A 26,115-nucleotide genomic window follows, 5' to 3' on the forward strand; every position below is an offset into this window, starting at 1 on the left:
GCCTCCTCGGATTCCGTTCAACTTTATCAGCCCTGTTCACGGGGGGAGGGACAGCGCCGTTTGGATTTAAAACGAGACGAGATATTTTTAGAATCGCTAGACCGTTTCCTTGGCCAAAGTGTTCCCATCGATCCCCCGTTTATAGCGCCGTTTATACGTGGACGCGCGCATTTCCCCATTCTAGCGAGTCGTATAAACGATCCACGATATCGTCGTCGTCGAGAAAGGTTTTTGGAAACCGTTATGATTGCGCGACGACGTCCGATTTTCGTATAATGGACGCGGACACGCCCCGACATCGACGGGCCAGCCACGAGAAACACCGAAAGAATTCCATCAAACGCGTCTCAGGGGGGTTTCTCTTAGCGAAACGGCGTTACATCCGCTTTGGTATCGAGACCGAAATTGTTGCACGTTTCCGCCGACCGATTCCTTCCAATAAAGCTACACCGTCTCGTTCACCAGCGCCGTATTTCGAGATGTATCTACGGCGTACGTGCTTCGGGATCGTAAACAATCTTTCATCGCGCGCTTCCCCTTGTTTCGATCCGTTTAAATGTTTGCTCACGCGATCCGTCGAGCTGCAATAAGCAAATACGAGAGAAAGAGAGAGAATGAAAGGAGAGAAGGGGGAGGTATCGCGAAACAGGCGGTGAAGGTTGGATGAAAGGGGATGAAGGAAGGGAAAAATTGAAGGGAAATTCGTTTCGATATTTACCGGTTACCGGGACGGTTATCCGGATAGCGGAAAAAATCCTGGCGCGCAATCCGCTCCAGGTAAATAATAATGAAAGGGTATCGATTGGCCGGTCCGCGAGCCTGTGGATACATAGAATTACGGATCGAGGAGAGTTTTGAACGTTTTCGAATGATCGTGCACAAGTTTCGATTCTCGCCGATTGGTGGAGAGAGAAGAATGGATGGAAGAAATTTTGTACGAAAATTAAATCCATCTATATTCCAATGTCGATAAGTTAAGTTGTGGATTATTAAAATTTCGAGATCGAAATAAGGGTTGTAAGAGTCGAGTCGTTCAAAGAAAGAATCAACGTAATTTATAAATCTTTCACCCTCCTGTCGACGACCTTCGATATATATATATATGCACGTGTGAACATCCCCAAACGTAAAAATTTGTTTAAGACATAGGAAAAGACAAACTATCTATCTACTACTACATGTCGTGGATGCGAAAGATAAACGCATAAGAGCGCAAGATTGTTTAAAGAGGGTAACGTACACAAGAAGCTCCTTAAGTGGTTTCAACGCGTGGTAGTTCGAAGTAGTTTCGAACGTGTAACCTCTTCATCTCGCTTATACGCATATACCAATTCTCGACACAAAATTCCTAAATCGTGCTTATCTATATAATAATGTCCATAGAAATCCGTCGTAAAGTAACTGGCCATTTTGCCATAAAGGATAGTAAAGAATTCTATCGACGATTTCTGAACAATATAGTCGAGGATCTATCGCGTATCGATAATCGTTATCAGAGCTTGAAGAATTCCCCCAGAAACGTTTCCATTTACCGGAATCTTCAAACCCAATAACGTACAAAAGATCTTTGGCGAATTCTTACCTGTTCGTTCGAAGCAGCAGCGCCGTCTCACCACCACCCGTCCTCGTTCTATGCTGTTCGACGTAGTTGATCCTCATTGTCGTGTAGGCCACGATCAATTGAAAGAGCTCACAGCGGTGAATGTCCACCGATATCAAGTTTCCGGTTAAATGTCGCTCAGGTTGTACCGGTGCAGCTTGAAAGAGGGATTCGTCGCGCTGAAACCAGATCATGCACGCTCGTATAGTTGCATTCGACGCGCGTTCTACGCGACAAATTAACAATCTAGTATTGCTGACGAAAAAAAAAAAAGGAAAAAAAGGTTGTACGAAACCGCGCGGTTTACAATCGAAAAGAATTTTATCACGGATCCGATTCACAGGTTTTCTTTTTTTTCTTTTTTTTTTTTACCACACTTTGTTCGATTCTCCTCACAGAGGATCGAAATACATTTGATATTCGACGAGTCTCTCCCCCGGTTTCCTCGAAATGGAGATAAATTTTTATGTTGTCTTTGGAATCAGCTCGTTTATAACAGCTCGTTTGCCAATCTTTCGATTAATGCCGTCAATTTATCGTGAAAGGAGAGGAGAAAGATGAAATTCGAAACGAAAGTCCGGTCCCGGCGAGAAATCGGTTTGAATCGAACGAATGGCGGTGGAGCCGGGGGCAGACGTTTGGAATTCGGAGTAGAGACACGCGGTTCTAACAAAAAGGGGATCCATTCCCCTTGAATCGATCCGACTTGCATCAATCGGATCGGGTGCACGAGTAAAAAATTGCACGCACGCGAATCGATCTTTCCCCTCGAGGTTTTGTTCTTCGTCGCAGGTGGACGATTTAACGAGCCGGTACGGCCATGGACGAACGACGATGCTTCACGAAATAGCGCGATAAATTTAATATCGACCACGCTCTTTTTCCCTTCTCAAAAATCATAACTATGCCGATGGAGAAAGATCGAATATTTTCACCAAAGTGGAGAAAAAGAAAAAAAAATAACTCGAAATTAACCTAAATTTCTTATCCGTTTATCCTCGATTTGAAAGTCGTACGAAAGAAAGTCGATCCAAGAAATATACGATTAATATGCCGATTAATTTCCAGTACACTTGGCAAAAATTTTACCGTGCATTGGGCGACGTGGGCGAAATTTAAAAGTTAAATTAACCGGGAGAAAGGTTAAAGTTGTTTCTGCGAAGAAAGCCGAGAGTTCACGCAATGCCGATGGTCAATCTTCTTAAACAGGACAACTACTGCGGGAAGCGGTTGTCTCATTTGCCGCATCCGGGTAGTTCGTTTCGCCCGTGGAAAATTCCGCGTCGAAATGCGGTTGTTTGAAAGTGTTGCGCCTTCTGCAGCGCGAAAACCTTCTTTTATTCGCGAAAACTTTCCGCCCGTGTATATCTCTCGCTCGCGCGCATACCATATATATATATATAATATATATATATATACGTAACACGTCGCGATGCACAGTAAAATTTTACCACGTCCCCTTCCTGTTTTTCCCCTCCCCCCTCACTCTTCTCGCACGGACGTAAAAACAATTGCGGTTGGATGTAGCCACGGTATGATAACCATTAATTCTCCCACACCCCCCTATACCCCTGTGTGTAAACTCGAAAGAAACACAGACGAGCGTACATTTTCCTTCGTTTCGGGTTCAACGAGAGTCGGCGAAATTGCGTTTTGGGGAAACTTTTTTCGGAGACTTTGGGTTGACGGGAGATGGAGAAAAGCCAGATCGTCGTAGAGATCATATAACCCGAATACCGATACTTTCTCAACGTCTCGCGGAGTTTTCAATCTTCTTTTCCGCCCCTCAACCCTTTACTTAACTCGACGTCTACGATCTTTCGATAAATTGTAAATACCACCGAGCGTTTCAATATTGAAACACAGCCGCGGACTGATTGCCAATTACTTTCTTTTTCCCTTCCAATTTCTGTCTCTCTCTTATTTTCGCTCTTATTTCTCATTGTCCGTTTGCTCGTCCGTATTTGGAAGGGAACAAGAGAGCAAGAGAGTAAGAATAATTGCTTACAAATGTATCTCGATTTTTTGTATGTAAACTGAGGATATATATCATCTATTTAAAACATCGAGAATCGAGTATACGTTTATTACATTTTTTTCTATTAAAAAACACTTTCGATATCAGGGACGAAGGGATAGAATTTCGAATATAAGAGCTTTTATGTAGCATGAAATTCACGAAAACAGGATTTCGATACACGGTATCGGCCATCTTGTTCTCATATCCGGATTTGAAAATTAGAACGTTTTCCCACACTGCGTGAAATGGAAGGTAGCGCGGCCAGGTGTTCGCGATACCTACACGATATTCGTTTTATATTCGCTTTTTCCTTCGTATCGCGACCACCCCGACAACAAACTTGTTTGACAAAGAGCAATGAACGAAGGTGTGGGCGTTTCGCGTTGGCCGTAGATTTTTTCGACGCGGCATAGGGTTGAAATACAGCTGGCAGCCGGGAAAAATCCAATGTAAATCAAATCGTCGTAAAGCACGCCGTGTTCTCCGACACATTATAGAGAGAGACGGGTCGACAACGTTCCTCGTGTAGGATATTTTTGAACGTCATAGATCGACGCCGCTATATGGTCTGTTAAAAGCGAGAATCGAAGAGCATCGGGGGCCCCGATGCCTCTCGATACGAAACGGCAAATGTTTTTCGGACTTCTCCGCTCGTATTTCGTAAAAACTATGCGACCAAATCGATGTTCCCTGTACTTTTAACTGTACATTCGTTATTTTAACGAACATGAGAAACACGAGCAAGTTTTTATACGCTTTAAGGATCGTCAAATCAACGACATCGGGAAAGGGATATATGTTTTTCTTTTTTTTTTTTTTGCCAACTGTTGTGCCGTTGCACGATCGATCCGTGTCCTCGTCTCGAATCTGACGGTTCTGCGGAATCGTGAAAGTTCGGTGTACGAGATCGAAACGAAACTTCATGTTTCGAATGATATCTAGATGTCTAATTTTGGCCGTATTATACGTAATATCGTAATTTAACGGGGGTTTCAGTGGCGTAATTAACGAGCAGTTAGATATTAATGAAGTTAAAGGATAGAATTTATGCGTCTTCGAATTTGTCGCGATTCTAAAAATTATGGCAATCGTGCGATCTAATATCTCGTTTAAAATCTCATAAATTTACGATCTAAGTTTGTGTTGAACAAGAAGCGGCTGTTCGAAACTTTCTTTACGATCGCTAATGATTCTGCGAAATCACCAAAGATTTCAGGCTCTCGAAAACTGAAAACTTTCACTCTAAATACATCGAATGATCTCATAATTTCAACTATGGTTAACATCAATCCTTAAATTTAAAGACGGGCTATAAAAATTCTCGACACTTCTCTGCCTTTGTTTTCCCACGTCGCGTTCTATTACACGCATTATCAGAATTTATCTTCGATTTATTCTGATTATAAAACAGGATTTTTAATCGTACTATCCCGTACGCGACGAACGAAAAATCTTGTTGGCGAAAAATGCTCGAGGGACGCTAAATGTAACGAAAAGCTCGTAGCTTTTAATAACATCGGCACGAGTATCGGTCAGTTTTGTTTGAGAACGAAAAAGCCTTTTCACAGAAGAATTCGATGCGAGTATTTATGGGTCTCTTGTCCACGCCACTCGAGAAAGCCGCTAGGAATCATCGAGAAGAGAGGCAGCAAAGCTCTCTTTGACCCTTTGCTCGTTTTAACCCCTGGGCAATTAATCCCTTTTGCTCGATTAAACTCTTATTCTAGCTTTAATTAAAACTTCTTTTTCGCCATCGTTCTTGGCCTGAGCCGGTTACTTCGTCCAGAAGATCGCGTCACCACCGCGATTCGATCCTTCTTTACATGGAAACTGAATCTGCCGCTAATTGATTTTCGAATCGGAAGAAGGAGGAAAGTTTCGCGAGAGTCTGGTTGGAGATAGACGAAAGAGGACAGTCTCGATTTATCGGCTCCTCCACTAGTAGGCGAAAGAGAGAGAGAGAGAGAAAGAGAGAGATATGTTTGAACAAGTTCGAAAAGAGTAAATGGTAAAACAGAGTGTAAATAAAGTAAACAAAAGGCAAAGGAAGGAAGAGAGAGCAAGTTATCGCAAACAAGTGTTTCTGATCCTTTCTTACACCAAAGAGAGCACCTGCCCCAAAGAGAAACATGATACGTGCGAGTTGCTCTCTCTTTCTCTCTCTCTCTTTCTCACCGACAAAGATCTATTTCTGGCAAACCGTTAGAGTTTAGGACAACCAACGGTTGACTTTGTCCCGGCTGTTTTTCGCTCGAAAGGAAACTTCCTTAAACCTACTGCGAGCCTTTCGTCGAAGTTATAACGATTTCACGATCCTTCTATCTCTAACAATTTTAATTACGATCGTCCCCATGGGGCGTGATCCCGATTTCCAGGCTAAGAAGTAATATTAATTATATCTCAAGAGATTCTCGATATCCAGCCCAGTTTTCGCTGATTTTTATCAATCGAATTGCGTAATACAGCTGAAGAAATCATCCGTCTGAGGATCTTCGTTAATTATCGTCTTATAATAAAGTGTCTCTGTCAGGATTAAATAATATAGTCCTGAACGAACGAAGAGAAGAAACGAGCAGACGCGATGCTTATTTATGACCGATAATTCCTTGTAACAGGTGATACCTTCCAAGATCTCTTTCGTCTTGGTATGCGTCAATTAAGTCGGTGATCAATCATTCCCGTAAGAAACTCTCCCGTCGAATACACCGGTGAAACGAACCGTGTGGGAGTATCAATGACTCGCCGCTCGAGATTTCTAATCGAATCGCGCGTGACTCTTAACGCGGTCTAATCTTCGTTCCTTTCGAGACCGCTTATCTCGTGCACGAGAAACGAATTGGATGTGCGCACGTAGATTCCCCGAAATTCAATTCATCGCGACATGAAACATAATACAAATCATCCGGGATCACCATCGATCAAGTCGAAAGTCTCTCGACGGGTGGACAAGAATGAATCAGCGAGGCTTATTCAAAGCGTATCGAACTCGATCCTGCGGAGTCGGTTCGTCGTGTTACACACAAATCGAACATCTCGATATAGTCCACGAAGATCGCTGAGGCGCACATATAAATACGTACCCACGCTCGTATCGACAGGAGACTAGACCCCCTCCCCTTTCCCTTTCCAGCCTCCTAACCGCGTAGAAAGAGAAACAGAAAAGCACGACGGACGACCGATCGTTTAAAAATTGATCGAAACTTTTTATGAGCAGTCCTTGGACAAGGGGATTGGGTGGTGCTCTGAATATCACGTGAATCGCGATAGAAAAATGAGAACGACAAGGGGAGACGAGAGACCGGTTCGTGGTTCTTCGTGTATGTTTGCCGTACAAACCACGATGTATCTTCTCTTTTTCTAACGATATATCAAAGTTATTACGAACATGTGCTGTTGCAATATTAATATCACTTGAGAATTTTATACGAGAAAATTAATTTTATGTAACTAAAATTAATTTTATGTAACTAAAAATAAATATTCATAGACCATTATTTGAAAAGTTACGCCATCTACGACACAATTCAATATGGACGACGGTTATGCTTGTCATTTTCCTATCCTTTCTCTTCACCCCCTTCCTTTGTCTAATTGGTATAATGAATCGCTTACTAACTAAGCAGAAAGTAATACGAAAAGAAAATAACAATAAAAATAATATCAGTAATAAAAATAATAATAAAGAAATAGTTGAATTAATCAAAATATCATCGGTAAGAAATAAATTACGATTCAGTTCTAGATGCGTGACGCGATCTTATGAAAACCTGCGCAAAAGAATGCGCAATTACACAACACCATATTGCTTTTCGAAATATTCGTTGACGAAACGAACGAAAATTCTTACAAGGCCAAACAAAAACTTTTCGATTCGGAGAAGCAAGGACTGCGAAGAAATGTAAACAAAATAAAGAAACTATTTGGAACGACCAAAATACGTAGAACGTAGTAGTTTATCTCGTATGAGTCATATTTGTAACTACGCAGTACCATGCTAACGAGTCGAAAATGACGCCATTTTATAATAATATATTCTTACCTTTCCGTTCGTAATCCGGGATGATTGTTCGAGCTAGGAGTAAGATTTCATCTTGTAGGATGAGGGTAGCAATAGATATCGTGGTGTAAGGTGTCCCGTTCCAGAGAAGATCATACGCACATGCAAATTCGAACGCAAAACACTTTAAAACCGCACAAACGACGCGAAGATAGAAACAGGTTGCGTGCACCATCCATCTTTTTTTACGCGTTACACTATTGCGTACGTATTGCGTGCGTAGCTACGAACCTTTCCGACGTTTGTTGAACAGAAACACACGCGATTTTCACTTAAGTTAGAAAAAGACACACAAGAACAGTACGAGGGAGCGTATCCCGTCCTTCTTCCACCACGGTCGGCCGGCGAGAGGCGCGTGCTCGTTGAATGCCGGTCCTCGATGTGTTAGTGCTGCCGCCAGTGGTGGGGGAAGGAACGATTGGTGGACGCTGCGTCGAGTTAGATGCTGTGGAGATCTCAACCGTCAGTTGCGCGGTGGTCGCCGTACCGAATGTTACGGTTTAAAGTGTTTTGTATTTCCGGTTGTCTGTTCTCTTGCTCTTTTCATTTACAAAACTCGCGTAGGATTACCTTGTCGGGCAATATATCGGGATTTCAGTGAGAAGAGATCGTAATCTCGAAGAGTGTCGATTATCCTTGGCTCGGAGACATGGGACATTTGGTGGAAAAGTTACGAAGCTTCCGGCATTTTGGCGGAACGCGAGCATAGTGTCGTCGAGCAAAGGCATGAACATCGTTGCAGGAAGTGACGTTGATTCGCCGGTGAGTCAGCACTGTGGACAATTACGATTTTGATAAAGGGGGATGGAAAAGGAAGTTTACGGGATACGGAAACTGAAATTACCGAGCATTTCGACGCGTGCGTAATTATCCGGAGATTTACTCTGTCGGTGTTACATCGTCAAGGACTTTTCCAGTCAAGCCAGTCGAGTGTCTCGCGAGTCGAAATGCGTAGTAGCGTTTGCAGCAGGTTATGAAGGGTACTCGCGCGCGCGCTGGATTGAACGATTCGCCGACCGAGTGAAGTGTGATTCTTTAAAGTGTAAACTACTTGTATAAGCACTCAGTGAAATGCGATAACGCTCTCGTGCTCCCTCGAATCGTTCATAAACGAGCTATTCACATGACGGGTCGACTGGCAGTGAACTTCGTTCCCTTCAATTCCCATTAACGAAATTCACGAATTGTTGAAAACGATCGGACGTGTTCGAGCTGAAGTGAGTCGAGTATCGATTGTCGAAAGAGGGGGCACACACATGCCAGTCACTCGGAGTAAATATTGGAGGGCGTACACAAGTGACGACAACGTGCGTTAATAACGAAACGTCTGGGAGTCGTGGAGCGGCGTGTAATGACCGGAAGTAGACAGAGGAGCGGAAACAAGGGAAGGCAACGAGTTCGCTAAAGATGCGTGGGCTCGCCGGTCCGGAAGGGCTCGGAAGATCGGCGTTTCTGTCATTGGCCTACTACTACTATCTTCTGATCCCGGTATACCACGTGCTCGCCGTGACCAGCGAACTACCGCCGAGACTCGATTTACCGGAGCATTGTTCGTGGGACTCGCGGCAGGATGGCGCTCTCACTTGCATCCACCGCTACACCGGGAACGATTCCCTCAGGACGAATTTTTCACAGGCGACCAGCGAATACGTGACCTCGATCAACGTTGTATGCGAGGATTCGGAATCGTTGGAAAACGGAATCCTGAACGTGGACGGGTTCGTACAGTTATGGAGATTGCGATCGTTAAGGTTGACCGGATGCAAGCTGGTCCATTGGCCGGCAAAAGTTCTAAGCGGTTTGCGGGATCTTCGTAATCTAACGATCAGAAGTTTGAACGGGCGGAAAAGCAAATACAGCTTGGAATTGGAGAGCGGGGCGTTCGACTCTGTGCCACAGATCGAGAAGATCGATTTATCGTGGAACAACATCTGGCAGATACCGGAACACTTGTTTTGCCCTTTGTCGAATCTTCTTACGTTGAACATCTCGTGGAACATGTTGAAGGACATCACCGAGCTCGGATTCAGGGATATCGCGGAGAAACATCCGAGACGTCAACAGGAATCGACCACTTCGCCTTTCCCCTGCTCTCTCGACGTGCAATCGTTGGACGTGTCGAGTAATCAAATTTTAGTGCTGCCCGCCTACGGATTTTCTTCCCTGAAGAGACTTCGCGTGTTGAACTTGTCGAGCAACGCGGTCTCCATGGTAGCAGACGAAGCGCTTCACGGACTCAGGTCTCTGGAGACATTCGACCTGTCTGGGAACAGAATTGTCGCGTTGCCGACGGAAATGTTTCGGGACGCGGCCAAGTCGTTGAAAGAATTGCGTCTCCAGAACAATTCCATCAGCGTGTTGTCCCCCGGCCTGGTCGCGGACATGAATCAGCTGGTCGCCCTGGACTTGTCGAGGAACGCGTTGACCAGCTCCTGGCTGAACTCGGCCACGTTCTCCGGTTTGATTCGACTCGTCCTACTGAATCTATCCCATAATCGCATCACTCGACTGGACCCGGCCTTATTCAAAGACCTTTACACCCTTCAGATATTGAATTTGCAATACAACGAGATCGAAACGATACCGGCCGATACTTTCGCCCCCATGAGTAATTTGCACACGCTAGATTTAGCGTATAATCGATTAACCTATCTGGACGCCTATTCCTTGAACGGGCTGTTCGCACTTTCTCTTCTGTCGCTCGATTCTAATCAGCTCGAAGGTATCCATCCGGATGCCTTTCGCAATTGTTCCAGTATGCAAGATCTGAATCTTTCCGGAAACAGTTTGGACGGTATACCTGTCGCCCTCAAGGACATGAGGATGCTGCGTACGCTGGATCTCGGTGAAAATCAAATCAGAAGCCTGAACAGGCCCGGGTTCCGCGGTATGTCCAGCCTCTACGGATTACGGATGATCGGGAACGAGATCACCAACGTCACCGTGGAGGATTTCGCCGAGCTGCCAGCACTGCAGATATTGAACCTGGCGCGGAACAAAATCGAAACGGTCGAGGACGGTGTGTTCACCGCGAACCCCGCGTTGCAGGCGATCCGTTTGGATTCGAATTTGTTGCAGGATATGTCCGGGATGTTCGCGAGCGCGCCGGGTCTCCTTTGGCTGAACATGTCCGACAACATGATCGTGCAGTTCGATTACGGTTACCTGCCGGAGAAATTACAGTGGATGGATCTGCATAAAAATCTTATTATGGATCTCGGGATCGCGCCACAGGCAATGAGATTGCAGACGCTCGACGTGTCGTTCAACCGGTTAACGAGGATACATTCGAGGTCGATACCGGACTCCATCGAGCTCCTGTTCGTCAACGACAACATGATACAGACGGTCGAGCCGCAAACGTTCGCCGACAAGAAGAACCTGACCAGGGTGGATCTTTACGCGAATCAGATCGTCAAGATGAACCTGTCCGCGTTCCAATTGACCCCGGTCCCCAACTATCGACAATTGCCGGAATTCTACATCGGTGGGAACCCGTTCATATGCGACTGTACCACGGAATGGTTGCAAAGAATCAACTCGTTGTCGTTGAGGCAACACCCTCGGGTGATGGATTTGGAGTCGGTGTATTGCAGGCTCCCGTACGATCGTCACAAGTCGTTCATACCGTTGCTCGAGGCGAAACCGTCCCAGTTCCTGTGCACGTACAAGGCCCACTGTTTCGCGCTCTGCCATTGCTGCGACTTCGACGCCTGCGACTGCGAGATGACCTGCCCGACCAACTGTACCTGCTATCACGATCAATCCTGGTCGGCGAACGTGGTCGATTGCTCCAATTCCGGATACAAAACCCTTCCCGGCCGACTACCGATGGACGCCACCGAGGTCTACCTCGATGGAAACAATTTCGGCGAGTTGAATTCCCACTCGTTCATCGGGCGGAAGAACTTGCAGATCCTGTACGCGAACGATAGCAACATCATCGCTATACGCAATCACACTTTCAGCGGTCTGAAGCGGTTGCTGGTCCTCCATCTGGAGAACAACAAGATAAGCGTGCTCAACGGTGTGGAATTGATGCCTCTGGAGAACCTGAAGGAACTCTACCTACAGAACAATCTACTGACGTACATAGATAACGGCACGTTCCTTCCGCTACGTCAGCTGGAAGTGTTACGATTGGAAAACAATCGACTCGGCACTTTCGCCGTTTGGCAACTCGGCCAGAACCCATATCTCGTCGACATCGGGTTGTCGAGCAATCCGTGGAACTGCGAGTGCTCGTTCTTGGACCGGGTTCGGGAGTGGATGTCCCGTAACAGGGCCAAGATAAGCGACTGGAGGAGCGTCACCTGTTCCCTCGGCATGCCTATTACTCTTCCGGCCAACGGATCGGTCGTAAATTGCGCGGCGTTAACGGGCACGACCTCGGTCATCGAGAGCCGGCCGCTCGAGGCTTACCTCCCGCTACTGCTCGCCACAGCTGTCCTCATTTTTGCCATGGTCGCGCTCGTGTGCGGCGCGTTCAGGCACCGTCGAACCCTGAGGACATGGGCGGCGAGCAGATGCGGGCTCAGGGCGTGTTACAAGACGGCGGCGTTCGAGGATCAAGAGAAACCGTTCGACGCCTACATCTCTTACTCGGCCGTGGACGAGTCGTTCGTCTCCACGATACTGGTGCCCGGCCTCGAGACGTCCTACAGGCTGTGCTTGCATTACCGGGATTTGGGCGCCGGTAGCAACGTGGCGGATGCAGTCGCGGAGGCGGCGGATTCCTCGAGGCGCACCATCCTCGTGTTGTCCAAGAACTTTCTGCACGGAGAGTGGGCCAGGTTCGAGTTTAAAGCGGCCCTCAGGGACGCTCTGAAAGGGAAGGGCCGCTCGGTGATCCTGCTCCTGGTAGGCGGTGTGTGTCCACGAGATCTCGACGCCGATCTCAAAAAGAGGATCTCGTCGCACACCGTGCTGGTGTGGGGGGACAAGTTGTTTTGGCAGAAGCTAAGGTTCGCCATGCCAGACGTGTCCCCTGTTCCTGTTTTGGAGAGACCTCTGCCATTGCCGCCGCCGCCACCGCCCCCGGCGCAGCATCAATGGACGTAGAACAGCCATTATTTAGGTAAGACCCATTATTTAATCTTCTTACGCGTTTTTTGCTCCCCGAGAGAGCTGTCTCGGGTGTCTTTTTTGTTTTCCCCCGTGCTCGTGCTCGAAAGAGTACGACGGACATTCGAGTCGAGACCGATAACAATGCTCGAAACCTCGAGCGCGGAACGGAATCGACGTGAACCGGGCTTAAAATCGAGCCGAGATCAATGATTTCTCTCCGCTTTAAAGATAAACGTTTTCTTCTTCTTCTTTCTTCCTTCTTTCCCTCGCTGTTTCACAAAAGAACGGCGTTTACTCTCCGCATCGATCGTTTACCGGCTATACCTACCGAGCAAAGTATGCCGATTCCGTTTCCAGTTCACTTCAAATCTAAGCCACTCTCTTCCTCCTCTTCTTCCTTCATCGTCTCGGAAGAAAAGATCCCGCTGCTCGCCGGCTTAGTCACTCGACAGATTTTTATTATATACAGTCGTTCTCTCCGATCCTTCCAGTTTCCTCCCAATCGTACATCCCACTCGTCCATTTATTTTAATCTTGCGCTCGAACCGACGAATTCGTTCGTAAAATATAAAACGAACACGTGCATACGTGCTCCCTCCCTCATGACCAACGCTTTACAATCGCATTCGTAAGTGACAAACTAACGAGACTGGAACCGTGTCATTGAACACGAGTTCTCTCGTTCTACGAGTTCAATTTAACGTGGACACATTTCGCACATTGCACATTGTTGAATCGCGCCATTGCGAACGAGGGTCATCCTCTTTGAGGGCGGATACTGGCGGGAGCATATGGACGAAAATGGATCGATGGAAAAGTTGTACGGTATTACGACGTGAAATTTGTCGTTTGTAGTTGGGCCAGTTGTCGTCGGGTTCAATTAGAAGAAAAACTCTATTGATCGAATTTACCCTACGTGTTGCAACGGGGTCCGCAACAATTCTCACCCACTTGCCAATTAAGTTGCCTTTATCGGATGGCTCCCTGCCAATGCGTGAAGGAACATTGTCGAAATTGCATCGTCCGCACGTTTTCGCGCGCAGGCATTGCCTTTAATCGATTATCATTGACCTTCTCCGTTTCTTTGTTCGATACACCCCTTGCATCCTTACTCAATCTGTATATCCGCTTAACGCAACCCTGCCATTTATTCCTCTCGACGTATGGCCAATTCCTCTTCTTATCAAACCAAGATATACAACTTTTCAAACTCGTAATCAATTATAACGCAATAAAATCCACGTATTCTCGTACATTTTCACGTTCAACAATGCAGCGTTCCCACCACTTTTCGTTCGCTTCACACTTCATTCACGCTTCTCTTAACGAAAATCTCTCTCCCGAAATAAGTTGTTATCGGGGTAGAAACGCGAACATTTGTTCGATATCACAGTCGCCCACGCCTATTCCACGAGGAAATTAGGAAGGTCGATTGATCGGTCGATCCCCCGGCGACAACGGCACCCTCGCACCCTCTCGGTCCCTTTTATTCGTGTCAGGTGGCCGTTCGCCTCCACGAGAACGAACTCGGCTTTAACTTTTCGTGACACGCTTCAGTTTCAGCTGGCCGGCTCAGGCTACACACGGCCGGTCGGTCATCGGCCATGCGGGGGGATATCCGTGGAGGCGGAAGGGTCCCTTTTTATCCGGTCGTGTTCACGCCTGTGCGCCATTAACGGCTGATCCGTTGATAAGCCGCATCGATACAGCTTTTCCGAAATTACCCACGATCCGCTCGCCTTAAAGGATTACGCAAGAAGCGTATTTAGCCGATGCGTGACCACCGCTTTCCATTCCCCCCCTGCTCGATATTTTCGAGATTTGCGGGGAAAAAAGAGGAACGGAAACAATGGAAGAATTCGTTGTATCGAATGTGAAAACGTTTCTAAATTCTAAATTCGCCTCTCTGAGAATTCGCGTATCGAGACGTGGACGTGGTCCTATCCTCGTGTCCCGAATATTTGGAAGACAGGTCCGATGACAGGGGAGAGAAAAGGGGAAAAGTGGGAAGGATCCTTGGTACTGGTGTTGGTCGGTCGAGTGGAGGAGTGAGAGGGAAACGCTTTGTAAGATCGGATCGAAAAGGCGGACGAGAACTGAGAAGCTAGGGTTTCGTCAACCTCTCGTCAGCCATAAGGGGCGGGTGGAGAAAGAGGAAACTCGCGCCGCTCTTTTTACCGTGATTTATTGCACGCCATACGCGTAGCGGGGGTTTTTGTTGTCAGTTTCGATTTCGGCTATGATGTACGAGTCGGGGAAAAAATGGGTTTCCATCGATTGGCCTGTCGCAAGCTACTTCATCGCGCACGCGCCGACTCGCGCGTACACTTTCAAATGTAGCGCGTAATTTAGTCCCATAATTCCCTTGTATTTATGTGTTTTCCAGCTTTACTGGGCAACAGGGAGGTAGGGCAGACGGGGAAAGAGAGAGAGAAGGGGGAGCAAAATGTAGGAAGGAGAAAAGGGAGAAAAGGAAGGAACGGAAGGCGCATAAAGCGCGCGGATAAAAAAATTGGCGATCGCCGGTGAAAAATGCTTTTTCGAAATACGTGCCCCGCCTCCTAATTGCGCGGAGGGACGATCGACCGGCCTTTCTCGTTCGCGTAGCAAAACTCTCGGCCGGGGAGCAACAAAAATCCGTCTGTAATCCCCGAGACGGACGCGCGGGAACGTCGAGCCGTGAAGGAAAAGAGAGCGGAGAACACGGAGGCTGTCTCGAGGTGTCCATTGGAACAGGTAGAAATCTACGATCGCGTGTACCTGTTCGTCGCCCTTTACATTTGTACCTGACAACGGTTGGACCGAATCTGGAAGACAAATGGGATTACCTCGCCGACCTTACCCGTTTCCTCTCCCTTACCCGAACGAACGTTTAGAAATTAAAAAGAGAATTCGTGCCGGTGGTTCCTTCGTTTTTCTTTTCTTTCCTTTCCTTTTTTTCCCCTTAGTCACCCTTTCACGTATCGGTGGGTGGGCCGAATTCGATACGGATTCTCGAGAACGATTCGGGAGGGATGATTCGGTTCTCATATTTCGTCACGAGATAAACGAACGAACCGTGACGATCCTTTTGCATCTTGTGAATAATCAAGAATTCAAGAATTCCACTTTTCTCGGAGGGGGAGGGTTAACTCTACTACCACCAATTTAAGAAGAGGAGGAATCAAGGAAGGGAAGTCGAAGCCGAGACGACTGTGAACGCAATAAACGAGCAAGTTGAGAAGAAAGAAAGAAAACGATTGTTTCTCTTTTAATTAATTTCCCGGTCGGATCTTTGGTCCCTCCTTTCGACTACACTAGCCTCTCTCTTTCTCCTCCCACCTTATTACCATTCTCTCTTCTCCCTTTTTCTCCAAGAGCACGTTTTACGCTCGATTATTTATTTAGCCGGCGACCGCTCAGCGGTTGCCGCGCTACGGAATTAATTGAAAGAAACCGCGCACGCCCGCGCCCCCATAGTCGTTAGAATTTTCTACGCACATTACGCAAATTGCACGATAAACTTTACGATGTACGCGGTGTACTACGGCCAAGAACTCGCACTACTAGCTTTAATTACACGCGCACCGGAAGACCGTCGCCGTCGTCGTCGTTACCTTACGAAACGTACCTTGGCTGAAGCCTGGCTGAAGAGTGAAGAAAAAAAGAAAAGAAAGTGTCCTTTTTGGAAAGCGGAAATGGAAGAGGAGAGCGAGAGAAAGGAGCGAGAAAAGGCGGAAGGGAAGCTGATCGGTGTACGAACTCGCTGTATGGATCACGCTCAAGCCCCTCATAAATTTCTATAAATCTATTAACTCTCCTGAAACATTTACATAACAAAAACGTGGATATATAACACGTCGATGAAAATTCGATGCTCGTATTTTCGATCGTAAAATATATATCAGGAGAAAAGCTGATATCATGGATCCGAGATTAAGAAAAAAAAGGAAAGGACACATTCGCGAGGATCTTTGGCGCACGAAACGAGTCTCTTATTCCCAGTAGCCGTCGTTTCCGTTAGAGTTCACGTGGGCAGGGAGGGGAGGAGGAGAGCGGCGGGTTTGACGCGTCCGCGTATCGACAACCGTGCTATTACGGTTCTCAGATCGGCGCGTCATTGTCAGTATTGGCATTATCAGCTATCCTCCAGCGAAATGCACCTCCATCCGAACCATGTGGCAGCTCTCATTGTCGGCTCGATGTTTTACGAGGGCACCGGGTCAACGAAGTTCATAAGGGTGGCGCAGGTTTTACTTTTATCCTTCCCTCTCGTCGCCCCCCGTTGTGCTCTCCTCTTCGCTATTCGAATCCCTTCGAAAGCACCTCTTCCCGCGGTCATAAATGTAACTCGAGATATAACTCGGCGAATGAAACGAATAAGCCGTCTCTATATATATATATATATCTCTTCTTCGTCCTTCAGGTTTTCCTCCTCTCTTTTCCCTCTTCACACGGGCGTGAACCACTACGCGAGTCGCTTTTCACCAGGGAGGAGGAGGAGGAGGAGGATTGGGGAAACACGTACAGATATCCGTTTCCTTTTCGACGACGGCCGCTTCGCGCCACCCTCGCGTTGCGCCGCAAAATGAATCGCGCCACTCGAATGAATGAGCGAATAACGAGGAGTGCGATTTCGACTCTGGCGGATAGTTAAACGGAGGGACGATGGGATTCGCTGAATGGGCGACAGTGGAGCCGAGAGAATGATCATTATGAAATTTGCGGAAGGTAAAAATTGGGAAACAAAAGTTTCCAATTAAACGAGAATTAAATGCAATTCCCGCGAATTTACTCGGATCTCTTCTTTGGACACGTTTTCGAAAATATTTCCCGACCGAAAATCTGTTATTCCCCGATATAAATATAACGTGGGATAGGAAAATTCATTCTTGGTGCGATAAATCCGTTCAAAATTGGCCGAGCGTTCGCGAAAACGTTGGAGGAATTTTTATTAAAAAATAAAACGTGGAAATCGCGCGAACGTCGATATTCGTCCTATCCTCGTGCTCATTATCGGACACTCTTTCGCGACGCGTTTCTCATTAACGAGAAAGTCAATGTTCCGGTCAACCATCATCCTGTATTCTCTTGGAAAATATCGAAAAAAAACCTGGATCAACGCGCCAATTTCCGTGGAGACAATTAATACAACGCGTAACGGAACGACGACGTTGTTTCACGACGATAACAATTTTCTTTCTCTAAGAAATTTCTCTAATCTTATCAGACGTGGTTATCTTGCACGGGGCACCACCTGTACCCTCGAGTTTTGATATTTGAAGAAGGAGAATTTTTATGGCGCTTTTAGACCCTCCCCTCCCCTCCCCCATCCATACGAATCCTGATACTTTTTTTCCTCTTCGGGTTCCACGCAAGAGATGCTCTCGTCTCATCGTCTCTTAGTAAAGTCGTTAACAGACTTATCTCGTGGCGTGTTTGGTCAATTTGGAAAGCATCTCTTCGCTTTAGCACCCGACGATTTCCATCCCCGGCTCTCCTGTATACACCGGCTAACTTCGTCATCAGAGCGCTCCTTGCATCTTACTTAAGAGCTACTTCCACTTTTAATACGCGCTTCGCGCTGCTTTTTTATCTTATCGAACTTCTTTCTCCGCTCTGCGCCTTCTTTTTTTTTTCCTCTTCTTTTTTTCCTTCGTTTTTTTCATTTTCCAGCTCCATCCTTTCCGCGGTTCGTCTTTGTGTAGAGACTCTTAAGCTTAGGAACGAAATTAACGCGGAAGAATACAAGGAGCGTGCTTTCGAAAAACTCGCATGGTTTTCTTTTGGTTATTCTATTATTCGATTAAATTCGAGAGCAGAAGTGTTCGTCGCATCGTGTTCTATATTTTTTACGAAAAAGTTTTATGGGATGTACGTTTCTTCGAGATTTTAATAAAAATATTAATATTTCCTTAAATACATAACGAAGTAGAATTTATTATATAAAGCTTTTATCATTTTTGTACAAATATATTTCGAAAACTGCAATAAATTAATGCGATAATTTGTTAATAAAATTGTGTAGGAAAAAAAATAAAGTTAATAACAAAAGATTGCAATTCGTAAACAATACTTGAAATAAATAATAAAATAATTAATAATTAGAAATAATACATAATTTATTCTCGTAAAATATTTTTCTAACAAATATATTTCGAAAAACTCGTAAAGGAATAACTTTCGATTATTATTTATTAGCTAATCAACAAACGAACTAACAAAATTTTAACAAATCAACAAGAATAACAAAATTAATAAAATTAAAATTTTATTAACAAACGCAATAAATTAATGCGATAATTTGTTAATAAAATTGTATAGGAAAAAAAATAAAGTTAATAACAAAAGATTATAAATTAATAACAAAATTAATAAAATTAAAATTTTATTAACAAACGCAATAAATTAATGCGATAATTTGTTAATAAAATTGTATAGGAAAAAAAATAAAGTTAATAACAAAAGATTACAAATTAATAACAAAATTAATAAAATTAAAATTTTATTAACAAACGCAATAAATTAATGCGATAATTTGTTAATAAAATTGTATAGGAAAAAAAATAAAGTTAATAACAAAAGATTATAAATTAATAACAAAATTAATAAAATTAAAATTTTATTAACAAACTCTGCAATAAATTAATGCGATAATTTGTTAATAAAATTGTATAGGAAAAAAAAATAAAGTTAATAACAAAAGATTATAAATTAATAACAAAATTAATAAAATTAAAATTTTATTAACAAACTCTGCAATAAATTAATGCGATAATTTGTTAATAAAATTGTATAGGAAAAAAAATAAAGTTAATAACAAAAGATTATAAATTAATAACAAAATTAATAAAATTAAAATTTTATTAACAAACTCTGCAATAAATTAATGCGATAATTTGTTAATAAAATTGTATAGGAAAAAAAAAATAAAATTAATAACAAAAGATTATAAATTAATAACAAAATTAATAAAATTAAAATTTTATTAACAAACTCTGCAATAAATTAATGCGATAATTTGTTAATAAAATTGTATAGGAAAAAAAAATAAAGTTAATAACAAAAGATTATAAATTAATAACAAAATTAATAAAATTAAAATTTTATTAACAAACGCTGCAATAAATTAATGCGATAATTTGTTAATAAAATTGTATAGGAAAAAAAAAAAGTTAATAACAAAAAATTACAATTCGTAAACAATATTTGAAATAAATAATAAAATAATTAATAATTAGAAATAATACATAATTTATTCCCGTAAAATTTTTTTCTAACAAATATATTTCGAAAAACTCGTAAAAGAATAACTTTCGATTATTATTTATTAGCTAATCAACAAACGAACTAACAAAATTTTAACAAATCGACGAGAATAACAAAATTAATAAAATTAAAATTTTATTAACAAACTCTGCAATAAATTAATGCGATAATTTGTTAATAAAATTGTATAGGAAAAAAAAATAAAGTTAATAACAAAAGATTATAAACAATTCGTGAACAATATTTGAAATAAATAATAAAATAATTAATAATTATAAATAATTAAATAATTACAAATAATAGAAATAGAATATATCGAATTAATAATAGAAATTATCACACATGCGCACGTGTATACAACGCCGCGACGCGACGCGCCGTCCTATTCAGTCGACCGCCGACTCGAGACTGTCGACATTCCTTCTCCTTCTCCTCGCACGCTCGACGTCGTTATATTACGGCGAATAAAATTATAATTATAATATCGAAAACGCGTAAAAATATTAAGAATATCTCAAGAAAATTATCAAGCGTAAACGATACGCTTTATTACTTTCTATCTCCGATATTCAACGTATCTCTTCCCACACGGTTTCTAAAAATCGCTTCCCATTCATCGAAGATTCGATCACGGTCTTTTTAATCATCGAAGCGAACATCGCGCGGAAATTACAACGACGTTCATTCCCGTGCCGCGGGGGAAAAAAATATTACATTAGACCTTTTATTCGGCGAAATTTTTCACGGTCCGCTCTTGTCCACGTTATATTTTTATCACGGTGTAATACGGCCCGCATATACACAACTTCTCAGTAAAATATGGTTACGTTGATTACTTTTTTTCCCCCCTCTTTCTCTCTCTCGCCATTCATCCTTACAAACCACCCCCCGACAATCCCCATTTTACTGCGTATTCCCCCTCGTTTCTTCTCCGGTTAATACCAAGAATCGGATATGACTCACCAGAAGGGACTACAAATTTTCACCGGATTCACGGTGGCGTGTAAATCTTATATACTTTCCGCGTATATGCGATTCCAGTTCCCTGATTTCGACAACACCTCTTCATTTGCAAATTATGTAGCGAAGAAAATCAGCTACCAATATTAATTATATCCTCGAATTCACTTCCATCACATTTCGATCGTTCCCTTCCTTTTTCCGGCAAATTACTTTCCAAATTTGCCCCCGTTCGAATTTCGAAAAAAGAGAGGGTCGCGAAATGAAACATCCACCCGCGCTACACTCGCCGTGCGAAACGTAGCGGCAGATTTATTTGGAAAAAAAGAAAAAGGAAACGAAAGAAAGCGCGAAGGGGAAGCGGAGCGGGGAATGGGGAGCGCGGCCGGCGGAAATAACATACTGACACTTAACGCGGCCACCGGTGCAAACTTTCAGATGTTATGAGTGTAAACTCGAGGCGCGATATCGGCCGACCCGCAGCCAGATATCCGCTTTTATTTATGAAACGAAAACATTCCCGCGGAATAATTTTCCACGCCCCGCCATTCCGAATTAGCCGCGTCCGGCTACGTTTTCAACCGGATACGGAAAGTTATCGCCTCCCTCCCCCTCTTCCTGCACACGTACGCCTCGTCGATCCGAACTTACGCTGCTAATATTACCCTTCCCTTCCACGGTTACCCTTGGTTATTACGATCCTCTTTCCGGCGAGTTGCTCGCTTAACGAATTCGTCGCGAATATGCTGATGTAATTTCCATTGAAATTCGTGTCGGATGCCCCGAAACGGGGTTAACTCTTTGCCTCGAAATGACAACGTCTCATCGTGGCTTTTCCACAGACGTTCGGGATAGTCGTTCGATGGTAGGGCAAAAGCTGCGTCGCAATTACTTAGCCCGAATTTCATATCGCGCGGAACTATTAACTGTTTTTCTTTTTCTTTTTCTTTTTTTTCCACTTTGACTAATGCGTTTGCCACAAACGAAGTTGTCCGCGAACGAAGCGAAGCTTTGAATATACAATTTTCCAAGTTAAGTGCATTATAGTTGATTGTTGCTGTTGCACAGTCTCTTATAATTATTTCAATTTCCTCTGTTTGTATAGTTTAGTTCAGCTTGCGTACGATTTAGTATAATTAATCTCTCTCTTTCTCTCTCTCTCTCTTTCTGTTTCCATTGTTGTTATTCGAGGAAACGAGAGAGGGAAAAAGTATGGAATAATACATTCGATCGTACATTTTTTCCATACTTTTTAATTACGTCCTCTCGTAAAAACTTTCCTAAATATTTGTGTATCTTTAATCATTTCATTTCCATATATAGGATTCAGAGTGAAATAGCGTTTCTTAATCCAGCGTCTCCGGATTAAATTTTGAAGAGGGAGAGGGTTAAAGCCTCGGTGAAGATTACCTCGCGGTTGCAATTCGAGTCCACGTCCTCGAGCGTATCCCTCGATCCGACTCGACGGACCGAGCTAATCGTTAGGAGACTAGCAATGGTCGGATGTTTCGGGCTGTTAAAAGAAAATTGATTCCCTTTGATTACGAAAGTTAAACAACGAACCGGCATGTTGCTCGAAACTGTCCTTTCCACATTGGTGGAAATTCATCAGGGATCCCGCAAATTCGAGAAATATCCAATAACGATTGCTCTTCGCGAAAATTTGCACGATTAATTCGTTTCATTTTAATATGAAAACGTACAAACAAATAATGGTATTCGATTCCGGGAGACGAATAAAACGAGAAATCTCCCGGGGAAAATTGATGAATACGAGATAGAGAAAAGAAAAAAAGGAACGATCCGATCCGTATCCGTCCACTTTGGAAATTAGGCCAGTACACTCGCCGATAGTAGGACGAATCCCGAAACGCGATCAATTTATCAGCGAGGAACGTGACCGGACTTAAGCATACGGCCGATCCGACGATAGTTCGGGGATGGTAACCGGATCCATGACCGGTCGAGGTGTTGGGAGATTATGCGCGTGTTCCCCGGGAATATTTTCCGCGGCCGGCACAAAGCCACCCCGATTGAAAACGCCAGCGAAGGGAGGAGGAGCAGCACGAGGAGCAAAGGAGAGGGACGGAGCCAATTATGCGCGTTGCCAGGGTCGAATTCGTTACGGTGTTACATTGTAGCCCGACACAAACCGGAACTCGATGAATGCGTTTAATGGGGGAAATTTTCGGACAGACCGGTGTGATGGCAGCTTTTGTGCCAGGTTTTCGAGTTTTCCAGACCCTGCCTCTTCCAATCCGCCCCTCCTCTCCCGCTCGATGATTTCTGCGCTTCATACACGTACCCTTGCTCGTTAATTACTTGCTCGTTTTTCCCCACCCGCGATTTTTCCTTTGTGCTCGGTCGTTAAATGTTCGCGCGCGAGATTGACGGACGCGTCGGACAATTGGGGGAGGGAGTCTATCTACATCGGTATCCTTTATAGCGTCTATTCGAGATCGATTTCGATCTACGTTTCTCGAAGAGACCGCGCGAATTAACCTAACAACCGCCATCCTTTCCTCGGAATGAAGAACAACCCTTCTTTCCATGAACTCGAACCGGAAATAAAACCAGTGGAAAGAAAGGGAGCAAAGAAGGAGGGTCTCCGACTTAAGGCTTAAATCTCGGGATTAAAAAAAGAAAGAAAAGAAAGAGATGGCACCTGTTCGAGCTTTTCCAGCGGGAGGGAAGCGAGGGGTGGCGCGGTATCGACGTTGGACGTCGTGAATTATTTACGAGGTACCGCGGTACCCGACCGTTTAATTCATACGGAAGGAACGATAATATCGTAGGGGGAGGGATGGGATCCGAGGAGAGGAGTGCCTAGAGAACGCATCGTCGAGCACGCCGGCCTGTATTGTTACGCTCCGCGACGAGTTTGAAAAGGACAATTTTTCTGCCCGCTTTGCAATTCGCAGGGAATCCGGAATGGAACGGAAGACGGATGCCACGAAGCGTGGTGGCGGATTCCTTTCAAACAAACTTTTCGAGACGATTCGAGAGAGAGAGAGAGAGAAAGGGTGAGACGGGCAGCCACCGTTTCGACGGCATTCGTTCCTCCTCCTCCTTCTTGTTGGCCGTTCCCTTGTTATTTCAATTGGGCCGACGCTCCGCCTGTCATCGAAGTGTCAGTCAGTCGTTTCTCGTTTCTAAAAAAGAAGAGAGCGAAACGCCACGCCAGAATTTTTCCGCCTCTCTGTCCATTCGGGGGATGATAACCGTGAGAGAGGGTCGGTTTAGCCTTTCTCTCTTCCTTGCGCGCCTCCCTGTCGAGTCCCTTTCGAGTCCTTTTCGCTTTTCTTCCATCGAAGAATCCGCAAAACGGGCCGCGTATTCTGCCTATCATAACATCCTCGTTTTCACGGGTATAACAGTGTATAACGAGACGCGCGACAAGAATATCGAATACGATAGGACAGGTTCGTGAACTTTCTCCCTTTGAGGGGCACAATTTTGTTCTTTTTTTTTTTTTTAGTTTCCAGGGAAAACCTCTCGAACGTGACGAAAGAAGCGCGATGCGGGTTTATTTTCTATTCTCTTCTCGTCGAAACGCGAGCTCTGCAGCGTAGGGGATGATATTCCTGGCGTTGATAAGATAATCGAGGATGGGGAGGAAAGTTTGATAAGTTTATTTTATCGAGCAGCTGGAAGAGAGGGTAAAAATTTCGTGGAAATTTATTTTAATAAATTAGAAAAATATTCCCGTTTTGAAATAATTCTTCGATCGATTTCCGGAATTTAAAAATATTTTTCCGGATAGAAAATTAAAAAAGTAACGAGATATGTCTTGAACGTATGATACGATTAATTTTTCGAACGATCGGTTGAACTCGCGTGATTTATTCCCACCGGTTCGTATTCGAAACACATAGGTGGACATTTCCGATTAAAATTAAAATTTTTTACCCACGAATTTTATCGCCGTCAATTGTACCGCGCCTCGGTCGTTCGGTATTTCCGCTCCGGTTCCCCCGTAATTTTTGCAATCCACCGCGCATACGGCCGCGGAATTACGAGAATTTCAACCGGCGGGATTCTATTAAACGGTTGCAATCGGAATTTCATCACGTAAAGGTAAACAAGAACTTGCCGCCCGCCACCACCAACGCGTTTTCTTACGATGTTAAACGTTAAATACGTTAACGTGTTCAACAATAGCGAGTGCGTGTGTGTGTGTGTGTGTAATCATTAGCCGGATACAAAAGCTTTACCCGGCCAGCTTTGTTCCACGCGGCTCCGCTGTGTTACGTGCGTTTAACGTGTCGGGGCGGGGGAGGTGTACAATCGACCGATCAGAATAGTTGCGTTAAATTAAAACGAATTGTTGCCACGCTCGCGTATAAAACAAGAAATACCTACCTGCCCCGTTTCTAAAAATAAAAAGGAAGAAAGAAACGGGGGATAAAAGCGGTAAAAAATTCAATGTTATTCCGTTGCCAAAATATGAAAATACCTCGACTCGTAACTGCGATAATTCGGATACGCGAACAGAAACTTTTCCAAACTCTTCCACCCTTATCGATATCCCCGGTTGTATCCCGCACAACGAGACCTCGAACGAGGGAAACGTCAACGTTCCGATAATTTGCGGCTACGTGTAATCAAATAAGGAAAGGTGGAAGGAAAGGTGAGATCGGAACGGACGCGAATTAACGGAGGAGAAAAAGGGGTCCCCGTGGGACGAGGCGGCCTCCTCCCTCTGCCCTCCCCTGCCCACCGAACAAGAAACGCCCGAAGGCGGAGGTGAAAAATCCGAGAACGAGACATTCACGGCCGTCATTAAAGACTTTGAGGCCGCGAACGAAATTACGCGTGGATCCCCCGTATGATCCCCCGCTTTTATTAAATCTACCGTGTAATTTTCGTTCCAGTTCCACGGGCCCCGCGTGCGTGTCTCTGTTCCATTACACCGTGTTCTCTCCCCTCCTACTCCTCCTCCTACTCCTTTTCCGTTTAATAATCCGTTGCGACTCGAGGTGCAGAGGAATCTTCGCGGCGACAGTGGATCCGTTGTTCGTTCGAAACGTTGGCGTGGTAGCTCGTGAAAAAGAACGACACCCGTCCCTTCCTCCGTCTCTGCGCCGTTAATTTATTCAGCAAACACCGGCCATGCACGCACACACGCGCGCGCGAAGGGAGAGAGAGAGAGTTGGATCGCGC

General features: G+C 44.5%; 2 protein-coding genes across 6 annotated transcripts in view; one reads left to right on the forward strand and one right to left on the reverse strand.

Annotated features, from left to right (window-relative positions):
* The window catches only part of LOC108001153 (zinc finger C4H2 domain-containing protein), a 243,898-nt gene extending 235,840 nt beyond the window's left edge, over window positions 1-8,058 (reverse strand). For 2 of the 4 annotated variants that reach the window (XM_062081017.1, XM_062081019.1), the window contains exons 1-2: window positions 7,660-8,037; window positions 1,583-1,779 (exon numbers count right to left, since the gene is read on the reverse strand). The gene's annotated coding sequence lies outside the window, so the exon portion shown is untranslated. Of the gene's footprint in view, window positions 1-1,582; window positions 1,780-7,659 lie in introns of all 4 variants that reach the window. The other 2 variants (XM_062081018.1, XM_062081020.1) reach the window with 2 other exon arrangements.
* A 54-nt stretch (window positions 8,059-8,112) lies between these two features.
* Window positions 8,113-26,115, forward strand: part of LOC108001220 (toll-like receptor 6) — a 44,968-nt gene continuing 26,965 nt past the window's right edge. The window contains exons 1-2 of one of the 2 annotated variants that reach the window (XM_017062134.3): window positions 8,113-12,754; window positions 15,131-16,691. In XM_017062134.3, the coding sequence (XP_016917623.2) occupies window positions 9,085-12,738 (3,654 nt within the window). In that variant the 5' untranslated portion in view covers window positions 8,113-9,084 and the 3' untranslated portion in view covers window positions 12,739-12,754; window positions 15,131-16,691. Of the gene's footprint in view, window positions 12,755-15,130; window positions 16,692-26,115 lie in introns of those variants that run through there. The other variant, XR_009831617.1, reaches the window with a different exon arrangement.

This window comes from Apis cerana, linkage group LG10 (assembly GCF_029169275.1).
Source record: "Apis cerana isolate GH-2021 linkage group LG10, AcerK_1.0, whole genome shotgun sequence".
NCBI classification, from domain to species: domain Eukaryota; kingdom Metazoa; phylum Arthropoda; class Insecta; order Hymenoptera; family Apidae; genus Apis; species Apis cerana.